Source organism: Nelumbo nucifera, chromosome 5 (genome assembly GCF_055504915.1).
Source record: "Nelumbo nucifera cultivar China Antique chromosome 5, China Antique-T2T, whole genome shotgun sequence".
In the NCBI taxonomy this organism is placed as follows: Eukaryota; Viridiplantae; Streptophyta; class Magnoliopsida; order Proteales; family Nelumbonaceae; genus Nelumbo; species Nelumbo nucifera.
The window spans coordinates 53683290-53705368 of NC_142653.1; the positions used below are offsets into that span (position 1 = coordinate 53683290).

At 39.7% G+C, this 22079-nt stretch overlaps 1 protein-coding gene across 2 annotated transcripts in view; it reads left to right on the forward strand.

Moving 5' to 3' along the window:
* Positions 1–1050: 1050 nt before the first annotated feature.
* LOC104596748 (Tmem18) overlaps positions 1051–22079 on the forward strand; it is a 43718-nt gene continuing 22689 nt past the window's right edge. For both annotated transcript variants that reach the window (XM_010258025.2, XM_088888715.1), the window contains exon 1: positions 1051–1425. In XM_010258025.2, the coding sequence (XP_010256327.1) occupies positions 1285–1425 (141 nt within the window). In that variant the 5' untranslated portion in view covers positions 1051–1284. The remainder of the gene's footprint in view (positions 1426–22079) is intronic.

The window sequence follows — 22079 nt, forward strand, 5'->3', positions numbered from 1 at the left end:
CCATTGACCATACAACCGACGGAAACACAGGTGTCGAGAATTTCCTTCATAGTTTCAGACAAGTTTTTCACCATCGATCTAGGCCTCATAATTCTAGCAATCTCAAATTCTCAATAACATCAAGAGAAATGTTGCCTGCGTGCTTATTGTTCTTGGTCTTCTTGCAATCCCGTTCAGGCTCTTTGAGGGCCTTGATTACAAGAGCAGTTGCCGATGGCACAATGGATACTTTGGCCTGTTGGTTATGTACAATGAGTTTCACAATCGAAGACCCTTCCATTCTTTTGTAGTTTCTTTGGCAGATTCTTCTCCGACCTTCTTCGAAGAGAGACCGAGTGGTCCGACCTTTGGAGCGAGTGAACTCATTGCACTGACCTCATCACCAATAACACACATGGTGATGCCGGTGGATCTGATTTCCAGCTCTTAAGAAGAAAATGAGCAACGTTTTAGAGGGTATTTTAATAAAGGAAACATCTATGATGCGGAAAATATATGGTATGGGAAGAGTTTTGACCAATCAAAATCCATCTATGAATTTTGATAAATAATACCTGATTGACTACCATCGTTTATGATTTCAGTTGATTGGTCATAAGTTTTTTAGATATGATATCTTTTTCGTATCATAGTCGAACCTTTAATAAATCTACATCTAAATAGATAGGCATAAGGGTAATATAGGCATTTTAAAAAAATAAAAGTATTAAACTCGCAAAAGGGAGGTAGTTGCATATTTTCTGAAAAATGCATAGGATATTTTTATTAAAGTGAAAACATAGAGAAGGTTTTTATGATTATTAGAAAACTAAAGGGAGGTTTTTATATTTCACCCTTTTTTTCCGATGTTTGGGCTTTGAGGCTGAGTTCAGAGAAAAGACTACTGTCTCGAAGAAGGCGGTGGAATGTGGAAAGAAGGCTCAACGGTGGCGAACTGCATTGCTATGAAAGACCTGTTCGGTTTGAACCGAATCGTGGGCGGACCGCCACACTACTCCGGTTGGGGAATTCTAGATTGTAATAGGTCTTACAGTTGTCACGTGATGGTGCACGCGTTTTGGTTTGATGCTTTGAAGAACACTCGAGCAAGCTCTGCATAAGCTATCTCAGTCCTCAGATTCTGTGTCTTTCGTCTTGAAAAGTTGAAGTTAAGTTTTCGAATTTCCCCTTATTGATTACGGGAAAGGCTTAAGATTTTCTTTTCTGTCTGTGTAATCCTTTGTGGGGAAGTTGTCCACAAGGATCAATTTTGAAGTGTAATTCTTTGAATCGGGTTTTGGCGCCATGGAAGACCTGAAATCTGCGTTTAACGATCATATAGAGCAAATGGCGGGTCTCATTGAGAGATTCTCGGCGGAAATCCGAACTGGGTTTCAGCCAGCTTATGAGAATTTCATGGGTTTCTTCCATGCCATTGATTGGAAGGTTCTGTCTCTTCTCTCACTCTGAAACTTGTATTGCTTTTACTTTTTGAAGCTTAAAGTCTCTCAGTTCGTGCTGAATGTCTTTGGGCTTATTTGATTCTTCTTCCTCGTAATTTTTATTGATTATTGAACGCTGGATCTATTGATTTGTACCCTTTGTCACCATCAAAACAGTTTTTTTTTTTTTTTTTTCTTTTTTCTTCTTCCGAATGTTAATTGCAAGCTAGCAATAGATTTGTTCTACCAGTTTCCATTGGAACCAAAAGAAGAAAGAAGGTTGCTCTTTTTGTTTCTATTTTCCTTATATTGTTAATTTGATCTGTTATACATCCTTGTTTCTTTTCTGACAATGATGATAAGGATTTTGTACACATTGTACTGCAGTTGTGGTTTTAGTGGAGATGCAATATGGTGGCTGGACTGATTAGTAGTGTCATATGGATCTGATCAATAGCTATAATAAGTGGGAAGTGATGCTAGGATAAATGGGACAATAATTATGGCTGTAAACTAGTAGAAAGTAGATGGAGGTTAAGTAGTATTAGTATACTTTCTAGAACAGGGTAAATTTTCTACTAGTCTACTTTCGTATCAGATGAGAAGTTCATCCAAGGCAACATTTTAGTGGTAAAGCAAAGAAAAATTAATGGTACAAGAACAACAATGATTATATCTTTGAAAAGGAAGTTTTGATTGAGTCATATTAAAGAACACTCAATCCATTCTACATAATCTGTACAACTACTTCATCTAAAAAGCAATATCTATTAACATAAAGTAGTGCTTCTTTCCATTCAACAAATAGATACAACATCTGCTTCATGCTCTTTGCAGTATTTTTTGTTAATTAGTGATAATCTGTTCCATTCACGAATTGCATTTCTCACTGATCATTTATTCAATTCTGAGATTGTATTTCCTATTTCTGTGTTAAGAAAATGAATATTTTACATAAGGTAAAAGCAAATCAGGTTTAAATTTTACAAGTGAGCATTCTGAGACTTTCTAAACATAGAATCTTCTTGTCTGTTAGCCTTAGTCAATATCTTGCACTTTCATGAATCTGGTTCAATCTAATATGGTTTAAGAATCACCATGCCAAATATATCTCCCCTCCAAATGCATTTAGTCATTTGAACTCTCCAATTCCTATCCATATGGCAGACTACCAACTATATAGATGCCCTGCTAATATGCCAAAGATGTTATTAATGGTAGTTTAGTAATTTATGAGTTATGGAGAACTTGATAACAAGTGGGAGGACTTGATAACAAGAGCTCTACCTAGAGTCACATCTGACCATTGTCCCATTGGCCTAGGGCAGGAGCCGTTTAGGCAAGGACCCCGACCCTTTAGGTTTGAAAACATGTGGTTAACTCACCCGGATTTCGTAAGGAAGGTTGAGGAATGGTGGAGAGAAGACCTAAGGGGGGTGAAGTGGAAAGGAGTAAGATTTCTTAAAAAGCTAAAAAGTTTGAGAGCACATGTGAAGGATTGGAATAGGGAGCATTTTGGAAGAGTAGAAGAATTTAAATCCTCTTTGATGACCCAAATAGAGGAATTAGATGCGAAGGAATCCCAAAGAGTCATAAACTCTCAAGATAGAGATCGGAGATGGAAATTGAAAAGAGAGTTAGATGAAGTCATTTTGAGAGAAGAAATTTCTTGGAGACAGAAGTCTAGATGCAGGTGGCTCAAGGAAGGAGATGGGAACACTAAATTTTTTCATGAACTAGCCAATGGAAGGAGAAGGAAAAACCTAGTTTCCAAATTGGAAGTGGATGGACTAGTCCTTGATTCCCAAGAGAGGATAGCCAATTGTTTCGTTGACCATTTCAAATCCATATTAAGTGTTAGCGTAGGGGTATTTCTGTCTTTATACCTTGATTGATGTTGCTGATCTGTAATGTTGTGTTGAAACATGTGCTCTTAACTTAAGTAAGGGCACATAGGTCTTTTCAGTCATGTTTTAATAATAATATAAATACTTACTGGCCGACTGGGAGAAGTTAGGTTGACTCTTTCAGTTCGAACCAGAATTCTCTCTTCTCTCTTTCTCTCTTTCTCTCTTTCTTTATCACTTTTTCTTCTTCTATATAACTGAACTCAGTCAGGCCGAACTCTAAGGCAGACCTGAATTATAACATGGTATCAGAGCTAGGTTAAATTTGCCTAGATTTCTGCTTGCCTAGGGTTCATTCTCTGCGCACCCTATCTAAGGTTTTCCTCTTTTTTTTTCTATGTTCAATTGGAGATAAGGGAAAGGGCTGAAAAGGAGTGATCGCCCTCTTCCCTTGGGGGTCTCTATGCCTCCAGTCAGGTCGTATGTGGTCGGTTGCTGTGATTTCTGAGATCGCCCTCTCCTAGTAGAGGAAGAATAGAGGGCCGAACTGTGTGGGCAGTGGCTGTTGTGTGTGGACTGCTCTCCTGCTCGCATGGGTGTTATTTCAGCGATAAGGTAAGAGATTTCAGTGGTAGAGGACGTAGCTCAGGCCCGAGGAAGTGCACTCATTGTGGTATGGATGGACATATCATCAACTATTGTTATGATCTACATGGTCCTCCCTCAACCTGGGCCAATCATGCCGCGACCGGTGACTCAAGTTCCAGCTTTAGACAGGAGAATCATTCATCTGACCAATTGCCTCCTACATCCACAGATGGTCCCATGAAGGAGATGGTGAGTGTTCCCCGTGATGAATATGAGAGGTTTATCCAATCACAGCAGAACACAACGACTTTTGCTCACTTAGGTATGGCTTGTCTGGCATCTACACCCAATCCCTGGATCATTGACTCTGGAGCCTCCGATCACATGACTGGAACTCCAGGTGTGTTTTCCTCCTTATCTCATTGCTCAACATCACAATCTATCACCCTTGCTAATGGTTCCACATCCTCAATTTGTGGTGTTGATAATGTTGACCTAGATCCTGTATCCCTCTCATCAGTTCCGTATGTTCCTAAATTGCTTTTTAACTTTATGTCTGTTAGTAAGCTGACCAAATCACTTAACTGCTCCATTACCTTTTATCCTTCTATGTGTGTCTTTCAGGATCTCAAGACGGGGATGAAGATTGGTGGAGGGCATGAAGCAGGTGGACTGTATTATCTTGACGGTGGTGGTGGTAGAACTTCAATAGCTCTCCAGTCATCTCTTTCTCCTCTCCAGTGGCACTGCCGATTTGGTCATCCGTCACTCAAAGTCTTGAAGTCCTTGGTTCCGTCCTTGAGTCAGCTTTCTATTTTGGATTGTGAGTCGTGTCAGTTTGGGTAACACCATCGTGTTTTCTTTAGTTCTAGGGTTGATAACCGTGTGTCGAGTCCTTTTTCTTTAGTTCATTCAGATGTTTGGGGTCCTTATAAAGTAATGTCATATAATGGATACAAATATTTTGTCATTTTTGTGGATGATTTTTCAAGGATGACATGGCTCTATTTAATGAAAGAAAGAAGTGAATTGTTTACCATTTTTCAAAAATTTTATGCTGAAATTTGTAACCAATTTGGTACCCACATCAAAGTTTTTCGTTCTGATAATGGCCGCGAATATTTATCCTCATTATTTCAGGAATACTTGGACCAACACGGCATTATACATCAGACCTCGTGTACCTACACCCCACAACAAAACGGGGTGGCTGAGAGAAAGAATCGCCATCTCCTTGAAACAGCAAGATCCCTAATGCATCACATGCATGTTCCCAAACCTTTTTGGAGTGATGCAGTGCTTACCTCTTGTTTTCTGATTAATCGGATGCCCACGTTCATCCTTGATGGTCAGTCTCCGTTTCAGGTCTTGTTTCCCACTTTGTCTCCGTTCCCTCTTATGCCGAGTGTTTTTGGGTGTGTCTGTTTTGTCCATAATCTGGGTCCCGGGAACGACAAGTTTGATGCCCGTTCTCTCAAGTGCATCTTCCTTGGCTATTCTCGGACCTAGAAAGGGTATAGGTGTTACCATCCTAGTTCTCGACGGTCCTTTGTGTGTGCTGATGTCAGTTTCTTTGAGTATACTCCGTTCTTTTTGGGGTCTGGTGATGCTTCTTCCTCCTCATCACCTTCTCCTCTTCCACTTCCCGTTGTCGATCCTCCTCCCTTTGTTCCAGTCGTGACCAAATCCTTGCCTCCGGTGCCACCACCTGTTGAACGCCCACCTATCCGTCATGTGTATACACATCGCCCACGTGCACCAGCTACTACTCCTCCAGCTACATCTCTGTCGACGAATCCGGCACCAGACCCCCACTTAGCATCTGAGATTGATCTACCCATTGCTTTGCGGAAAGGTAAACGTACTTGCACCCTTCATCCCATTTCTAATTATGTTTCTCTTACTCACCTTTCCGCTTCCCATCGCCAGTTTGTTACCTTGTTATCCTCAGTTATTGTTCCTAAAGATGTCCAGGAAGCCCTTGCCTCTCCAGGGTTGTGCCGTGCCATGGAAGAAGAACTCTCAGCCCTTCCTCATAATCATACTTGGGACCTCACTGCTCTTCCTCCTGGGAAGCAAGCTGTTGGTTGTAAATGGGTTTATAAGGTTAAGTATCTGCCTGATGGTAGTGTTGAACGCCTGAAAGCGCGATTAGTTGCAAAAGGGTACTCCCAAACCTATGGCATTGACTACACAGATACCTTCTCACCGGTTGCTAAGATAGGGTCAGTTCGTGTTGTGATCTCTCTTGCAGCCATGTATGAGTGGACACTATATCAGCTTGATATTAAGAATGCCTTTTTGCATGGTGACTTACTCGAGGAGGTCTACATGGAGCAACCTCCAAGGTTTGTTGCTCAGGGGGAGGATGGTAAAGTGTGCAGACTAAGGAAGGCTATATATGGGCTTAAACAATCTCCTCGAGCATGGTTTGGTAGGTTCAGTGAGGTGGTAAAGAAGTTTGGCATGAAACAGTGCAAAGTTGACCATTCTGTATTTAGTCATGACTCTCCGGGAGGAAAAATACTATTGGTGGTGTATGTAGATGATATTGTTATTACTGGGAATGATAACATTGGTATTGACAGGCTGAAGACTTATCTGCAGGATCACTTTCAAACAAAGGATCTGGGTAAACTGAAATACTTCTTGGGGATAGAGGTAGCGAGATCCAAGTATGGGATTAACCTGTGCCAGAGGAAGTATGTGCTTGATTTGCTGGAAGAAACAGGCTTGTTGGGTGCCAAACTAGCTGAAACACCCATGGACACAAATACCAAGCTAAGTAGTGATATGGGTGAAGTGTTTGAAGACCCTGGCAGATACCGACGACTTGTGGGCAAACTGAACTACCTAACCATTACCAGACCAGACATCTCATTTGCCGTTAGTGTGGTAAGCCAGTTCATGCAAAAACCTCTGATTCCTCATTGGAATGCGGTTCTGAGAATTGTGAAGTATCTAAAAGGGGCCCCGGGTCGCTGTCTGATATACAAGAGTGGGGGAAAACTTGAAATAGAAGGGTATTCTGATGCTGATTGGGCCGGTTCTATGTCTGATAGGCGGTCTACTACAAGCTATTACACCTTTCTGGGAGGTAACCTGGTGACATGGAAAAGTAAGAAGCAGATGGTTGTGGCAAGAAGCAGTGCAGAAGCAGAATATAGGGCTATGGCACACCGCTTGTGAATTAGTGTGGCTAAGGAACCTTCTATTTGTGATAATCAGGCTGTAGTTCATATCTCCTCTAATCCAGTGTTTCATGAAAGAACCAAGCACATTGAGGTTGACTGTCACTTTGTGAGGGAGAAGGTGCTGAATGGAGAGCTAGACACTGCACATGTTAATATAGGAAATCAGTGGGCTGACTTATTTACAAAAGGCTTGAGTCGGGGAAGAGTGGACTACATATGTAACAAGCTGGGAGTATATGATATATACTCACCAGCTTGAGGGGGAGTGTTAGCGTAGGGGTATTTCTGTCTTTATACCTTGATTGATGTTGCTGATCTGTAATGTTGTGTTGAAACATGTGCTCTTAACTTAAGTAAGGGCACATAGGTCTTTTCAGTCATGTTTTAATAATAATATAAATACTTACTGGCCGACTGAGAGAAGTTAGGTTGACTCTTTCAGTTCGAACCAGAATTCTCTCTTCTCTCTTTCTCTCTTTCTCTCTTTCTTTATCACTTTTTCTTCTTCTACATAACTGAACTCAGTCAGGCCGAACTCTAAGGCAGACCTGAATTATAACATTAAGGAAGCCCCTAGGTCCTAGTGTGGAGTTGGAAGGTGTGACCTGGCAGAGGCTTCCAGAAGAGAGTAGAAGCTGGCTAGGAAGGAATTTTGAGGAGGAAGAAATAAGAAAAACTGTCTTCTCCATGAACAGATCTAAAGCACCAGGGCTGGACAGTTTCACAATGGTTTTCTTTCAAGATTGTTGGGACATAATCAAGGAAGACTTGATTGAGGTCTTCAAGGAACTCGAGGATAATTCAGTGATTAGTCGTGGAGTTAACGCTACTTTTTTAGCCTTAATTCCCAAGAAGAAAGAGGCCAAGCATCCAAAGGACTTTCGACCTAATAGTTTGGTGACTAGTGTATACAAGATTGTGGCTAAGGTCTTATCTTTGAGGATTAAAAAGGTGCTTCCTTGTCTTATCAGCCAAGCCCGAGGAGCTTTTGTTCAGGGGAGACAAATAGTAGATCGGATCCTAATAGCAAATGAATGTGTGGAGGAGATGAGGAGATCGGGTTGTAAAGGTTATGATTGTAAACTAGATCTTGAAAAGGCTTACAACCTAGTGGATTGGGGATTCTTATTACTCGTGCTAAGGAAGTGTGGGTTTGGGGATAGATGGTGTAAATGGATAAACGGTTGCCTTTCCTCTTGCCATTACTCCATCCTAGTCAATGGGGTAGTTAACGGTTTCTTCCCAGCTAGCAGGGGTCTGAGACAAGGTGACCCCATGTCACCTTTCCTATTCACTTTAGTTGCTAATGCCTTTAGTAGACTTCTCTCAGAAGCGGATAGGGCTGGATCCTTAAGAGGGTGGAGAATAGGTAGAGATAGAGTTTCAGTAAACCATCTTCAATTTGTAGATGACATAATAATCTTTTGTGAAGGTTGTGATCTGATGGAGGTAAGAAATCTGAAGGATTTGATAATTCACTTTGAGAGGGCCTCAAATTTGAAGATAAATTTTGAGAAAAGTTGTGTTGTGGGAATAAATTTGAGTAGAGAGGAGATGGAGTTTATAGCAGCCTCGTTAGATTGCACATGGTCTTAGTGGCCTCTATCCTACCTAGGACTTCCCTTAGGCGCAAATCCAAAGGAAAGTAGGTTCTGGAACCCGGTGGTGGAAAAGTTCGAAAAAAGATTGTCAACTTGGAAGAGAAACTATATTTCCCTAGGGGTAGAGTTACTTTGTTTAAAGCAACTCTAACCAACTTGCCTTTATACTTCCTGTCAGTCTTTAGAATTCCTAAAAGGGAGGCAAAGAGGTTGGAAAAACTGATGAGGGACTTCTTATGGGAACCTGGGGAAGAGAAAAAAGATCACTTGATTAGGTGTGAGGTGGTGAGTAGAAGCAAAAATGAAGGAGGCCTAGGCTTAGGGAATGTGGTGAGTAAGAATGAAGCTCTTTTAGGTAAGTGGCTTTGGAGGTGGCCCTTGGAGAGGGAGAGGTTGTGGCATGAAGTAGTGAAGAGTATCCTTGGCTGTTCTGAATCAGGTTGGGAAGCGGAGGTATCCCGAAGGGCTTCGCTCACAATACCTTGGAAGGCTATTTATGGCATTCTCCCAAAGTTCCTCAGATTTGTAAGGTATGATGCTTGTTCTGGAAACTCCATTCTTTTTTGGGAAGATATTTGGGTGAGCACTCAACCCCTAAAATACCACTTTCCTTCTCTCTATTCCATCTCCCTCTTTAGAAAGAAACCAAGTTCCCCCCCGGTTCGCCCTTTGGATTTAAACTGGAATTTTGGGTTTCGAAGAGGGTTAAGGGATGAAGAACTTCTTTGTGTTTCAGAGCTCTTGTTGCTTCTAGACTCAGTGTGCTTGGACCCCCCTAACCTGGATAAAAGGGTTTGGTCTCTAACCTCGGTTGGCTCCTTCACTTGTGCTTCTTTCTTTAAAGCCCTTTGTTCCAATCTCTCCTCTCAGGTGTTCCCTGTTAAAGAGGTCTGGTTAAGGCCAATTCCTCCTAAAATAGCAGTGTTCTGTTGGGTAGCCTACTTGGGTAAGATCAATACGGTGGAAAACTTGCAAAAGAAGAAACCTTACTTGTGTTTGTCCCCAAATTGGTGCTTCTTGTGTAAAGTGAAGGGTGAGGACTGTAACCATTTACTGATATCGTGCTCTTTTGCTGCCAATATTTGGAACTGGGTTGTTGCACTATTTGGGTGCAGGTGGAACTTGCCCTCCGAAGTAAAGCTGCTGTTCATTCCGGCTGCTTTTGGGAGATTGACAAAAAGAGAGAAGCTAATGTGGAAATGTATAAGAGCTGCTACCTTGTGGGCTTTATGGGAGGAGAGAAATGCTAGAATATTTCAAGAAAAGGAAAGAAGTCTTGCTGAAATTAAGGAATGCATAATGACAAGGACAGTCTTGTGGCTAAAATCTTCACACTAGTTGGCAGATTACTCCTTTGATGACTTAAGGAGAAACTGGGTAGCAGTGGCTTCTACAGTCTCCACAAAGAACAAATCACAAGCTGAATGGGAATCCCCACCGGATGGAGTGGTAAAACTGAATTTTGATGGTAGCTGCCAAGGTAACCCAGGGCCATCTGGAATAGGAGGGATTCTGAGTGACAAAGATAGCAACATGTTGTCTTTATTTTCAGGATCAGTGCGTGTTGGTGATTCTGTAAGGGCAGAGATACTAGCAGCGGTACAAGGTATACAGATGGCCAGTCAACTTGGAGTGAATAATTTGATAGTAGAAGGGGATTCCAAGGTAGTAGTGGGCTGGTTGACAAGTCCAGAGACAGCTTGTTGGGGCTACAGGGATTTGTTAAAGAAAGTTAAATGGCTGACAGGGAATATGTCAGTCAGGTTTCAGTGGGTCAACAGATCAGCAAATGCAATGGCTGATTCTTTGGCCAAGCAAGGGGTGTCAAGGGGAGATCTGTTTTGGGCCACTTTTTAACTGTGTTTCAGGCTTGTGTTTGTTTAGTGTTTATGACTCAGTCCTAGGGGGAGGTAACACCTTGTGCCTCTTCCTAGGCTGAATGTACTACTATTTTTTGAATTAATAAAACTACTCTCATTTATCAAAAAAAAAAAAAAAAATTGAGTTATGGAGAATGGTTATTCTGCTATAAAGATGCCCAGCAAATTAGATACACTAAAACATGGTGTAAGTTTTTTGAGTATTTGAAATATATATTTCCCCCACTCGTGCACCTGAATTATCCTTCTCTTCTTCCTTCTAAAGATGATAATGCTGAAACTTGCACAACCTTCAAAGTTTTACAGAGGATAGACTTGTTTGTTCCTTTCAAGTGTTGTGTTTCTGAAACATGTTGAGTGTATCTTCTTTTTTTTTTTTTGATTGCAAGACAGCAGAGAGGGATAATTCAGCTGCAGGAGTGGGGGAAATATATATTTCAAATACTCAAAAACTTACTCCATGTTTTAGTGTATCTAATTTGTTGGGTATAGCAGGATAACCATGCTCTATAACTCTTAAACAATGTTTTAAAACGCAAAGGTGTGGCGCGAGGCGTTCCACTACCTAGAGGCATGAGGCATAGTTTAGAACGCAAGAGGTGTAAGCCTCCCGAACACAAGGAGGCGTAAGCCTCCTTAAGAGGAGGGGGGTTAGGAGGAGGATGAAGAGGAAGGGGGGATCTCATTTTTTTCTTTATTTTTAATAAAAATCTTTTATATTAAGAAGAATAAAGATACATAACATTAGTTGAAAGGGGGGGTCTTGTCAAAGCGGAGGCGAGCAAGCGAAGCCCCCCAGGCGAAGGGGCAGGGGGCAAACCACTTTCTTTCCCCTTATCTTTTCTTCCCTTCGCTTCCTTTCCCTTTCCTTTTCTTTCCTTTCCTCCTTTTTTCTTCTCTTTCTTTTTCTTTCTCTTCCCTTTCTTTTCCTTTCTTTTCCTTTCCTTTCCTTTTTTTTTTCTTTTTTTTGTCTTTTTATATCAGATGTGCATGAGCCGCATGAGGCGTACGCCTCTAGCACGCCTCATGAAAAAAGCACAAGAGGCGTACGCCTCAGAGGTGTCAGCGCCTCTGGTGTATGCCTCAGGGCGTTTTGGGAGCGCCTTGCCTGGAGGCACGCCTCCAGGGATATGCCTCCCACACCTTTTAAAACACTGCTCTTAAATTACTAAACTACTATTAATAACACCTTTGGTATATCATTAGGGCATCTATATAGTTGGTAGTCTTCCATATGGATAGGAACTGGAGAGTTCAAATGACTAATTGCATTTGGAGGAGAGATATACTTGGCATGGTGGTTCTGAAACCATATTAGATTGAACCACATTTATACAAGTGCAGGATTTGACTAAAGCTAAAAGATAAGAAGATTCTATGTTTAGAAAGTCTTAGAATTCTCACTTATAAAATTTAAATTCCATTTACTTTTACATCTCTATGTATATTTTTGACAAATCATCTAGTTGCCTCATGGAGGCCCTTCTTTAAACCAAATTTGGATAGAAACATAAAAAGAGAAAAAAAAACAAAGAAAAGGGAGTTCATGACTAAGATGGAAAAGTACTACCCAAAGTACCAAATTTAGAAACATCTCACACATTTGCACACCTAGACAGGCCATGTAGATGCTAACTAGACTTTTCATAATACAGTCTAATTCTATACATATCCAAAGTATTTTACAGTATTCTACGTTGTGCTGGGGTTGTCTATAATGTCCTAGACACACTTTAGAGAATTATGAAGGAAAGGTCTAGGAAAGGAAGTATCTGGATGCAGAGATATCTAGAACTATTCTGGATATTTGCAACGGTTATTGATGACAAGTGGTGTAATCCTAACTGACCCTTTAGGAGGTGGATATTCATAAATAAGAGTACCTCCTCCATTTGTAACCAGACAAGTACCATACAAGTTCCCTTTTCTAAACTCTCTTGTGTGCTCTTTTGTTCTCTTCCCCAACTAATCTTGTTTAGTCAAGTCTGTTGTAATTTAAGGATTACTCTACTCAAGGGTGGAGTGTTGCATGGCTAAGGCTAAGGCATAGTCAAGCAGTGACAAACAACATTTGCATACAGGGATATGGTTAGTACACACAAGGAGGTAAATGGAAAACAATATACTACCAAATGATTACTTAACCTAAAAGAGAATTTAAATTTTGGAAGCATCTTGAATTAGTAAATTAGCAGAAACTTGCTTATCCAAGCAGGAAAAAATGGGAACAGAAGTGAAGCATTTCCCAAGCATCTTCAGAACAATAAGAGATCAACATAGAAGTGAAAGATCAATCAGAAAATTCTCAATATGCATTTCCACACTTCTCAAATCATGGTGGAACTTCACTACAAGCTACTCAACCAGCTGATTCTATGAAAAAAGACACTTGTTATATAGAGGTAAGTAAACCAAACTTGAATAGTGATAGAACTAAACTGGCAAGAAAAGAGAAATGTATGAGGGATTTTTGGTGGGATCCAGGGGAGTATAGAAAGGACCATCTGATTAAGTGGGAGTTGCCGAGTTGGTTTGTAGATGTAAGGAACAAGGAGGATTGGAGATAGGAAATTTGGTTCTTATAAACACTTCTCTACTTAGGGAAGTGGTTATGGTGATTACCTCTAGAAAAGGAGGGGCTATTGCACAAAGTACTAGTAAGTATTCATGGTTCTTTGGACAATGGCTGGTTGTGGCAATAGAGTCCTTTGGAGGATCTATGGTTTGGCAATTCTCCTCTTAAAGATCAGCTTCCCCTTATTTATTCATTGTCCAACTTTAAGAGGCACCTATTTCTAAATTTTGGAATCTCTAGTTTTGGGATAAATGGAACTTTGGGTTTATAAGGGGTATAAGGGATAGGGAATGTGAGTCAATGATTGACCTCCTATCTTTACTTGGTTTAGTTTTCTTGGATCAACTCTTGGGACTTGGATAGTAGGATTTGGAACACTTCACCCTCTAGTATCTTGTGCATCTTTCTTTAATACCCTTATTCATGCAAATTATTTTGGGGGAGAACTTTTTGGTGAAAGGGATATGGAGCAAACCTGTCCCACCTCAAATACAGGTCTTCTGCTTGGAAGTGTTCCTAGGACAGATTACTACTTGTTATGTGCTTGAAAAACAAAGACCCAATAAATGTTTTTGTCCTCATGTGTGCACTCTTTGCAACACAAATGGTGAGACCATTCCCTACATACTAATCTCCTGTCCTTTTGGGAATTGTGTTTGTTCACTTTTTGGTTGTAGATGAGAACCTCCTTAAGATGTGGCTACTTTCTTTAGTCCTAATTTTTTAATGCAGCCAAAGAAGAAAGGAGAATTATGTGGTGAGCAACAAGAGCATCAACATTATGGGTTATATGGGAACAAAGAAATGAAATAATTTTCATAGAGAAGATTAGATCTAAAGAAGATATTGTTGACAACATAAAAATATAGGCTGCTTGTTGGGTAAAAGTCAAGGGCCTGTTTGTTTCCTCTTAACTTATATCTCTTAAGAGGAATCTTACAACTTTAATAGGAAAACGGGTGTTTGTTTCCTCTTATCTCTTATCTCTTAAAGAGGAATCTTACAACTTTTTGCTTTCCAATGATACCCCCAAAACATAAACAAAAATTTCATTTATGGGGTTAAAATGGATATTTGACAATTTTCAGAATTCAGAACAACATTTTATGCTTCCAGAGTTCAGAGGAAAGAAAAGTTCACCAATACCAATATACCTCTTAATGTAATTATTGTACTTTTAGATGTCAGACGTCAGAGAAAATGAACAGGCCCTAAGCAATCAAGGTGGTCTCGATGGATGACTTAATAAGGGCTTGGAAAGAAGTCACAAACTCCACATAATTTTTTTTTTCTTTATTTATCTTCGAGAAATGACAAAATGTTGATGGAGTGGAAGCCACATCTAAATGATAGAGTGAAGTTGAACTTTGATGGAAGGTCATTAGGCAATCTAGGCCCTTTAGGTATTGGGTGTGTGTTTAAGGATGCAAGGGGAAAGGTAGTGGCAATGTACTTAGGTCCAATAGGAGTTGGGGACTCTTTAAAAGCTGAAGTAATGACACTATTACAAGGAATGAGGATAGCTAAATAACTCGGGTATCATTATGTGGAGGTTGGGGGTGATTCAAAAATGGTAATCTCTTATATAGGTTGTAGCAATCCATGAGCTTGGATTTACATGCAAGGTCTAAGAGAAATTGGGAGTATTGCAAAGGAGGTAGGGGCCACTTTTAGTTGGGTCAAGAGAACTGCAAATGGGATGTCAGATTCATTTCCCAAGTAAGGGGTTTTTAGGGAACATATTTTTTGGGTATAGCCATAATTTGGATTATTTAGAACTGTGAAGGTTGGCTTGGTAAATATGCCTTGATCCTGAGTTGTATCTTTTCAATCTAAATTAATGAAAATTTTTGTTGTTGGCCTAAGAAAGAAAGAATCCTCTTTTGTAGTTGTATGCCTTTTCTTTCTTTTTCTTTTGAATTATAGTTAGTTATTAATGAATCATACCAAAATAGTTAGCTAATCATCCAACCACCAAATCTCTATTTGTTCTTTTAGGAAAAGATTTAAAAAAAAATCGATGATTTTAATGGAACATTGAAAAATTTCTAATAATATTCTAAACTGATAAGCTTTAAATATATATTCTATCAATGAAATCTAAAACATCGTTGAAATATCGAAGATATTAGTAAAAAATATTGCTGCAAAACTTTGTATTGCCACTTAGCAAAATGGGGAAATTTCACCAAATCTTTTCTATATTGCGAACCGTGGGTATAACCTCATTTCATTCCAACTTCCTTCAATTCACTAGGGTGGAGGTTCACTTGGGGTAAGGCTAAACTTTGGACTGATTTGTGGTGAGGAGATCTACCTCTTAAAGATAAATACTCCTCTTTTGTTATCAAAAAAATTCTTCTCCTAGAATGTTTTTCTTTGTGCACTCAATGGATAACTTGGAATTTGAACTTAAGAAGATGTCTTGGAGGGTGAGATATTGGCAAACTCTCTTATTGAGTCCTTGGGGGGGTTCTTGTTTAATGAGTCTAAAAGGGATTGCAAAATTAGGAACGTTTCTAGTTTGGACTCTTTTTCTTGTGCTTTCTTCTCAAAAACATTTTCCCTTGATTTTTCTTTGAACCATGACTTCTCGATTGAGGCAGTTTGAGGTGGCCTTATACCACTGAAAATTAAGGATTTTTTTTGGGAGGTGGTACATGAGAAAATTAACATGTGAATCCTTCAAAGGAATAGGTCAAATTGGTGTGTTTCTCCTAACATGTGTTCTTTGCAGAGGAAGTGGTGAGATTGTCTCACATTTAAAAATATTTTGTCCCTTTTTCTTTGTTTTTTGGGAATTTTTCTTCTTTCTTTTTGGCTGCAGGTGGAACCTTGCATCTAATTTGAGGAGCCTGTTTAAGATGTCATTTTTCTTTCCATCTAGGATGAGGGGAAAAGCATTATGGAGGTGTTCAGGAACAGTTATACTGTGGACTGCATGGAAAGAATTGAATAGGAGGATTAATGGAAATAATTTTGGCTAGGGTGGTGCATTGGGTAAAAACTTTACCCATTTTTGCTTATGCTTCCTTTGATGATCACACTAGGAGTTGGCAATCGTTGCTAATTTTTCCACTACAAGACTACAAGAGCTAAAATTTACACCCTATGGATGCCACTAGCCATACCCTATGTCAAAATAAACTTTTTTTTTTTCGATAAATGATGATGATTTTATTAAATCATGAACAAGTTTGACATTGAAAGCTCATACAACAACCCTCAGAGAGGTGCGAGTTGCAACCTCCCCCAACAGAGCACAAGGAAACTAAAAAACAATGAGAATCAAAATTGAGCCCAGAAAATGTCTTCCCTGTTTGGCCCTTGCTTGGCTAACACATCGTCCAAAGCATTTGCTGATCTCCCCGCCCACTGTGTAGAAGTAGACATATTTCTTATCAGCCATTTGAACTTATTAACTTCATTTTTGTAGCACCAAGCAGCATTCTGGGGGTTGTTCAGCTAGTCCACCACTACCTTAGAATCCCCTGCAATCATCAATTGCTCTACTCCCTTCTGGTTTGCAAAAAGAACCCCTTGTACATCGGCTAGTAATTCTGCCCTAACAGAATCTCCATGTCTTAGAGGACCCGAGAACAGAAGGATTACCTCTCCATGCTGATTTCTCAGAACCCCCCCAGGGTCCTGGATTGCCCAGGATGCTCCCATCAAAGTTCAGCTTCAAAGATCCTGCAGACGGGGGAAGCCACCCCTAAGCTTAGTGGAGGAGCAACTTGCTACTATTATCCAGTTTCTCCAAAGATCAATAAAGGAGAAGTGCTGAAAGAGCTCCATGGTTTTTAACTAGTGTATTGCCCTGTTCAAAACACAACCCTTCAAATTTAGGCTGCTCCTCTCCTATTCTTGGAAGATTCTAGCGTTTCTTTCCTCTCCACATAATTCTCCCTCTTTTTTTGGGCCAAGAGAAGGTAGAGTGGTAAAAAATTGTGCATACATCAGCTGCTAGGTTTCAACTACACCAAACAACGAGACCCATAACTCTGCCAAGAATGGATAAGAAATCAGTAAGTGATAGCAATCCTCCCTATGAGTTCTATAGAGAACACATTAGTTGGGAAAAATACACGAGAGGTCTTCTCTTTTGTAGGTTATCTAGTGTTTAATTTCCCGAGGTACACTTCCCAGCAAAAAGCCATGACCTTTGGGGAAATTGGTCTACACCAAACTTCCTTAGAGGGGAACAACTGATGACCAGAAGGAAGGCAAAAAGACTTAAAAGAAGAGGCACCAGTGAAGGTCCCTTTGGGGATCTTACATTTTGGATGAGTCTTTAGATGACATAAATGGAAAAATATTGACACTTCACTCAGGGCTGATTGGATCACAAAGATTCAACTAGGGCAGGAGTGATGGTGGTTTTATAGGGCCCAAGACTAGCCAGAAACTTGAACTAGAGGAATATTATAGTGGAGGGGTGGTTCTAAGGTAGTGGTGGGATGCATGAGATATAATGCTCCAGGGACATTCAAATACTAAGGGAAGTTAATGCATTGGAAGAACAACTCAATATTACTTGCCAATGGGTCTGAAGATCTGCAAACAGCATGGCTGATTCCTAAGCCATGTAAGAGGTGAATAAAAGGGTCTTATTTTGGGGAGAGATCTCAGGAGGAGCTTGATGTAGCAAGGGTAGACAGTGTATGCTGGTCTACAGAATACATACTAGTGTAAAAAGGTATACTTGTACATTGTGTGTTTTTTTTTTTTTTTTTGCTAACTTGTACATTCTATTTAAAAATTAATAAAATCTCTGATTATTACTGATCAAACAAAAAAAAGGAAACAAGTCAGTTTTTGGGACTTTAACAAACTACAAAGTAGTCTAGATTAAAGATTAGCAACTAAATAAAAAGCTCTTCAATAAATAAGAAAGGAGAGAAGAAGTAGAAGAGAAAGAACTTATGCATTAGGATACAAAAGACAACTATGTCCTTCACTAGAGAGAAAAATCATCTATTTTCAACCAACCCACCTTGTATTTATAACTTATGCATTAGGATACAAAAGACAACTATGTCCCTCATTAAGTATGGGACACACAACTTAAACACAGATAAAACAGACAACTCACTTCTAATTATATGACAATATGATCAAACTACCCCTTATTCTGCCAACTCTAACACTCCCCCTCAAGCTGGTGAGTATATATCATCTAATCCCAGTTTGTTACACATGTAATCCACTCTCCCATGACTCAGCCCTTTAGTAAACAGATCTGCCCACTGATTTCCTAAACTTACATGTGCTGTACTTATCACTCCACTGAATCTTTTCTCTTACAAAGTGACATTCAACTTCAATATTCTTTGTTCTCTCATGAAAGACTGGATTGGAAGAGATGTGGACTGCGGCTTGGTTATCACAGTATAGGTTTGTCAACTGAGAACCCCATCTCTTGCTAAAGAATTTTCAGCCACAGTAGTTCACATATAGTATGTGCCATGGCCATGTATTTTGCTTTAGCATTGCTTCTTGCTATAGTTTGTTTGTTACTCTTCTAAGTCATCAGATTTCCCCCAAGGAAGGTACAATACCTTGTAGTGGATCTTCTGTCAGAAACAAATCCATCCCAATCAGCATTTTTATACCCCACTATCTCAAGAGTTCCTCTATTCTTGTATAACAATCCACAGCTTGGAGCTCCCTTCAAGTATCTAACAATCCTCAGAACTGCATCCCAATGTGGAATCCGAGGATGCTACATAAACTAACTCACCACACTCACTGCAAATGATATGTTTGGCCAAGTAATAGTCAGGTAATTTAACTTACCCACCAACCTTTTGTACCTCCTAAGATCTTCAAACTCTTCACCTGCATTAGTACTTAGCTCGACACCTGGTTCCATAGGTGTTTCAACTATTTTGGCACCTAGTAACCCTATCTCTTCAAGCAAATTGAGGACATGCTTTCTTTGACACAAATTAATACCATGTCTTGATCTTGCAACATCTATTCCTAAAAAATATTTTAGCTTATCCAGGTCTTTTGTTTGGAAGTGTTCATGCAGAAAAGTTTTCAACCTGTCAATCCCACTGGTATCACTACCAGTGATAACAATGTCATCTACATACACCACTAACAAAATTTTTCCAGCCTTTAGTTCATGGTTGAACACATAATGGTGGACTTCGCACTGTTTCATGCCAAAGTCCCTTACCACTTTACTAAATCTACTAAACCACATGCATGGAGATTGTTTCAACCTATAGATCACCTTCTTAAGTCTGCAAACCTTACCATCCTCCTCCTGAGCAATAAATCCTAGTGGTTGTTCCATATATACTTATTCAAGGAGATCACCATGTGAGAAGGCATTTTAAATGTCGAGCTGAAAGAGAGGCCAAACACACATTGCTGCTAAAGAGATCAACACCCGAATTGAACCAATCTTAGCCATGGGAGAAAAAGTTTCTGTGTAGTTAACACCATACAACTAAGGGTATCCTTTTTCCACCAACTGAGCCTTCAACCTTTAAACATTTCCATATAGGAGATACTTCATTGTATACACCCACTTACATCCGACAACATGCTTACTAGGAGGGATAGTGGTAAGCTCCCATGTGTGATTGTGTGCCAGTGCAAACAATTCATCTTCCAAGAAAGATGCATTTTGTAGCACGTGCATGATGCATCTAACTTATCCAATCCAAGCCCTAGATTATGAACCAAACAAACACAACAAAAAACTCTAGGAGTAAGAGAAAACAAAGATAGAGTAGTAAACAAAACTAAAAAGGGTGACTGACTTGCAAGGATAGACATGGGCATCCGATTGATGAGAAAACATGATGTAAGAACAACATCACTCCAAAATTGCTTGGGAACATTCATATCATGCATAATGGATTGAGTAGTTTCAAGTAAGTGTCGGTTCTTCAGTTCAACCATGCCATTCTGTTGTGGGGTATAAGAACAAGAAGTTTGGTGAATCACCCCGTGTTGTTCTAAATATTGTTGAAATGGTGTTGAGTTGTATTTCTTTTGCATTATCCGAACGAAGAATTTTAATATGAACACCAAATTGAGTACGAATTTCAACATGAAATTTTTAACAATTCACTTGTCTTTCATAAGATAAAGCCATGTCATTCTTGAATAATTATCAACAAAAATTTAATTTCAACGTTCATGTTTTCTCTGTTGTAGTTTGTGTATTTGCTGTTTGGAGAGGCTGCTCCTCGTGCCTCTAAGGGGATCTTCTTGTATCTATTCATTATTTTAATGGAATTGGTGTTATTTATCAAAAAAAAAAATTATCAACAAAAATTACAAAGTACTTGTAGCATTGTACGACACTACTTTATTTGGACCCCAAACATCTGAATGAACTAATGAAAAAAGACTCAAAACATGACTTTCAACTCTACGACTAAAAGATACTCTGGTGTTTTCCAAATTGACATGACCCACAATCCAAAGAAGAAAGATGACTTAATGATGAAACAAGTAACTTCAGGGCATTGAGAGATGGATGACCAAGTCTATAGTTCCACTAGAGAGGAGAAGACTGAAGTGTTACTTTCGGACCACCACCATCAAGGTAATATAATCCATCTATTTCATGCCCTCCACCAATCTTCATCCCCATCTTGAGATCCTGAAACACACAAGAAGAGGGGTAATAGGTTATAGAACAATTTAAAGATTTAGTCAACCTACTAACAAATATGAGGTTAAAAGGAAATTTGGGTACATATAAGATAGAGGATAAAGATAAAGATGTGAGGTCAACATCACCAACACCATAAATGGGAGAAATAGAACCATTAGCAAGTGTCACTATTTGAGATGTGGAAGATTGGGAAAGAGAGGAAAACACACCTGAAGTCCTAGTCATATGATTAAAGGCTCCGGAGTCAATAATCTAATGTGAAGGTTTAGATGCCAAGCAAGCCATACCTGAATGAGCAAGAGTGGCTGTATTCTGCTGAGAGGATGTCTGAAGAAATTTCCCATATTCATCACGCGGGACACCATTTCCTTCCTAGAAGCACCTGTAGATGTGGAGGGTGTCTGATCAGCCTGTTGGTTTTCATTAATTGTGCCACCACTTGTAGTCACTACATGATTGGCCCAAGTATTGGGTGGACCATGTAATTCATAACAGAAATCCTTCTAATCCACAATATGTACACCTCCTAGGACCATTACTCTATCCTCTACCTTGATCTCCCCTTGAATCTCGACCTCCACCTCGGCCACCAGTATGGTTGAACATAGGACCACTTTGGTTCCCTAGAAATCCACATCCACCTCCACCACCTCTATTTCCATGATCTCCCCCTCTTGCCACCACAAAATCAGACCTGCCCGAGAGAGTGGAATGCTCCGAAGGTTCAATAGTAATCTTCCGGAGTCGGGCAAATACATCCTAAGAGAGGGAAGATCAGACCCGCCTAGTATTTGTGCCTTAACAGGTTCATATTCAGATTTCAATCTCACCAAAAAACTTGTCAAAGGGCGATTCACATTAAGCTCATTACCAAGGTTTCTCATATTAACATAATACTCCTCTAGGCTCTGATTTCCTTGCTTCAATTAAAGTACTCTTGATACAGTTTGTATACTCTAGTGGTGTTATCTTGGCCAGAATAAAATTTCTTAGCATGATCCCATATCTCCTTGACTGTATCCAAGAACATAAAGTTCACCATGCTATTCAACAACCATGTCATAATTTGTGCATCCTCCTGTTCACACTCACTATACCCCTGAGAGTCAGACAAGGGTTTCTCCTCCTTCACATGTTTCACCCTCTTCTTGGCTCTCAGAAACACTTCCACCGACTTAGCCCATGGCACATAATTCTCACCATTTAATTTGATGGAGGTTATTTGTACATTTAGGTAATCAGGGGAAATCATTACACCAGTTTTATTATCACTGCCCTCTCCTATTGTGGCCATTATATAAAAAAAAAATTAATCACAAAGAGATCAC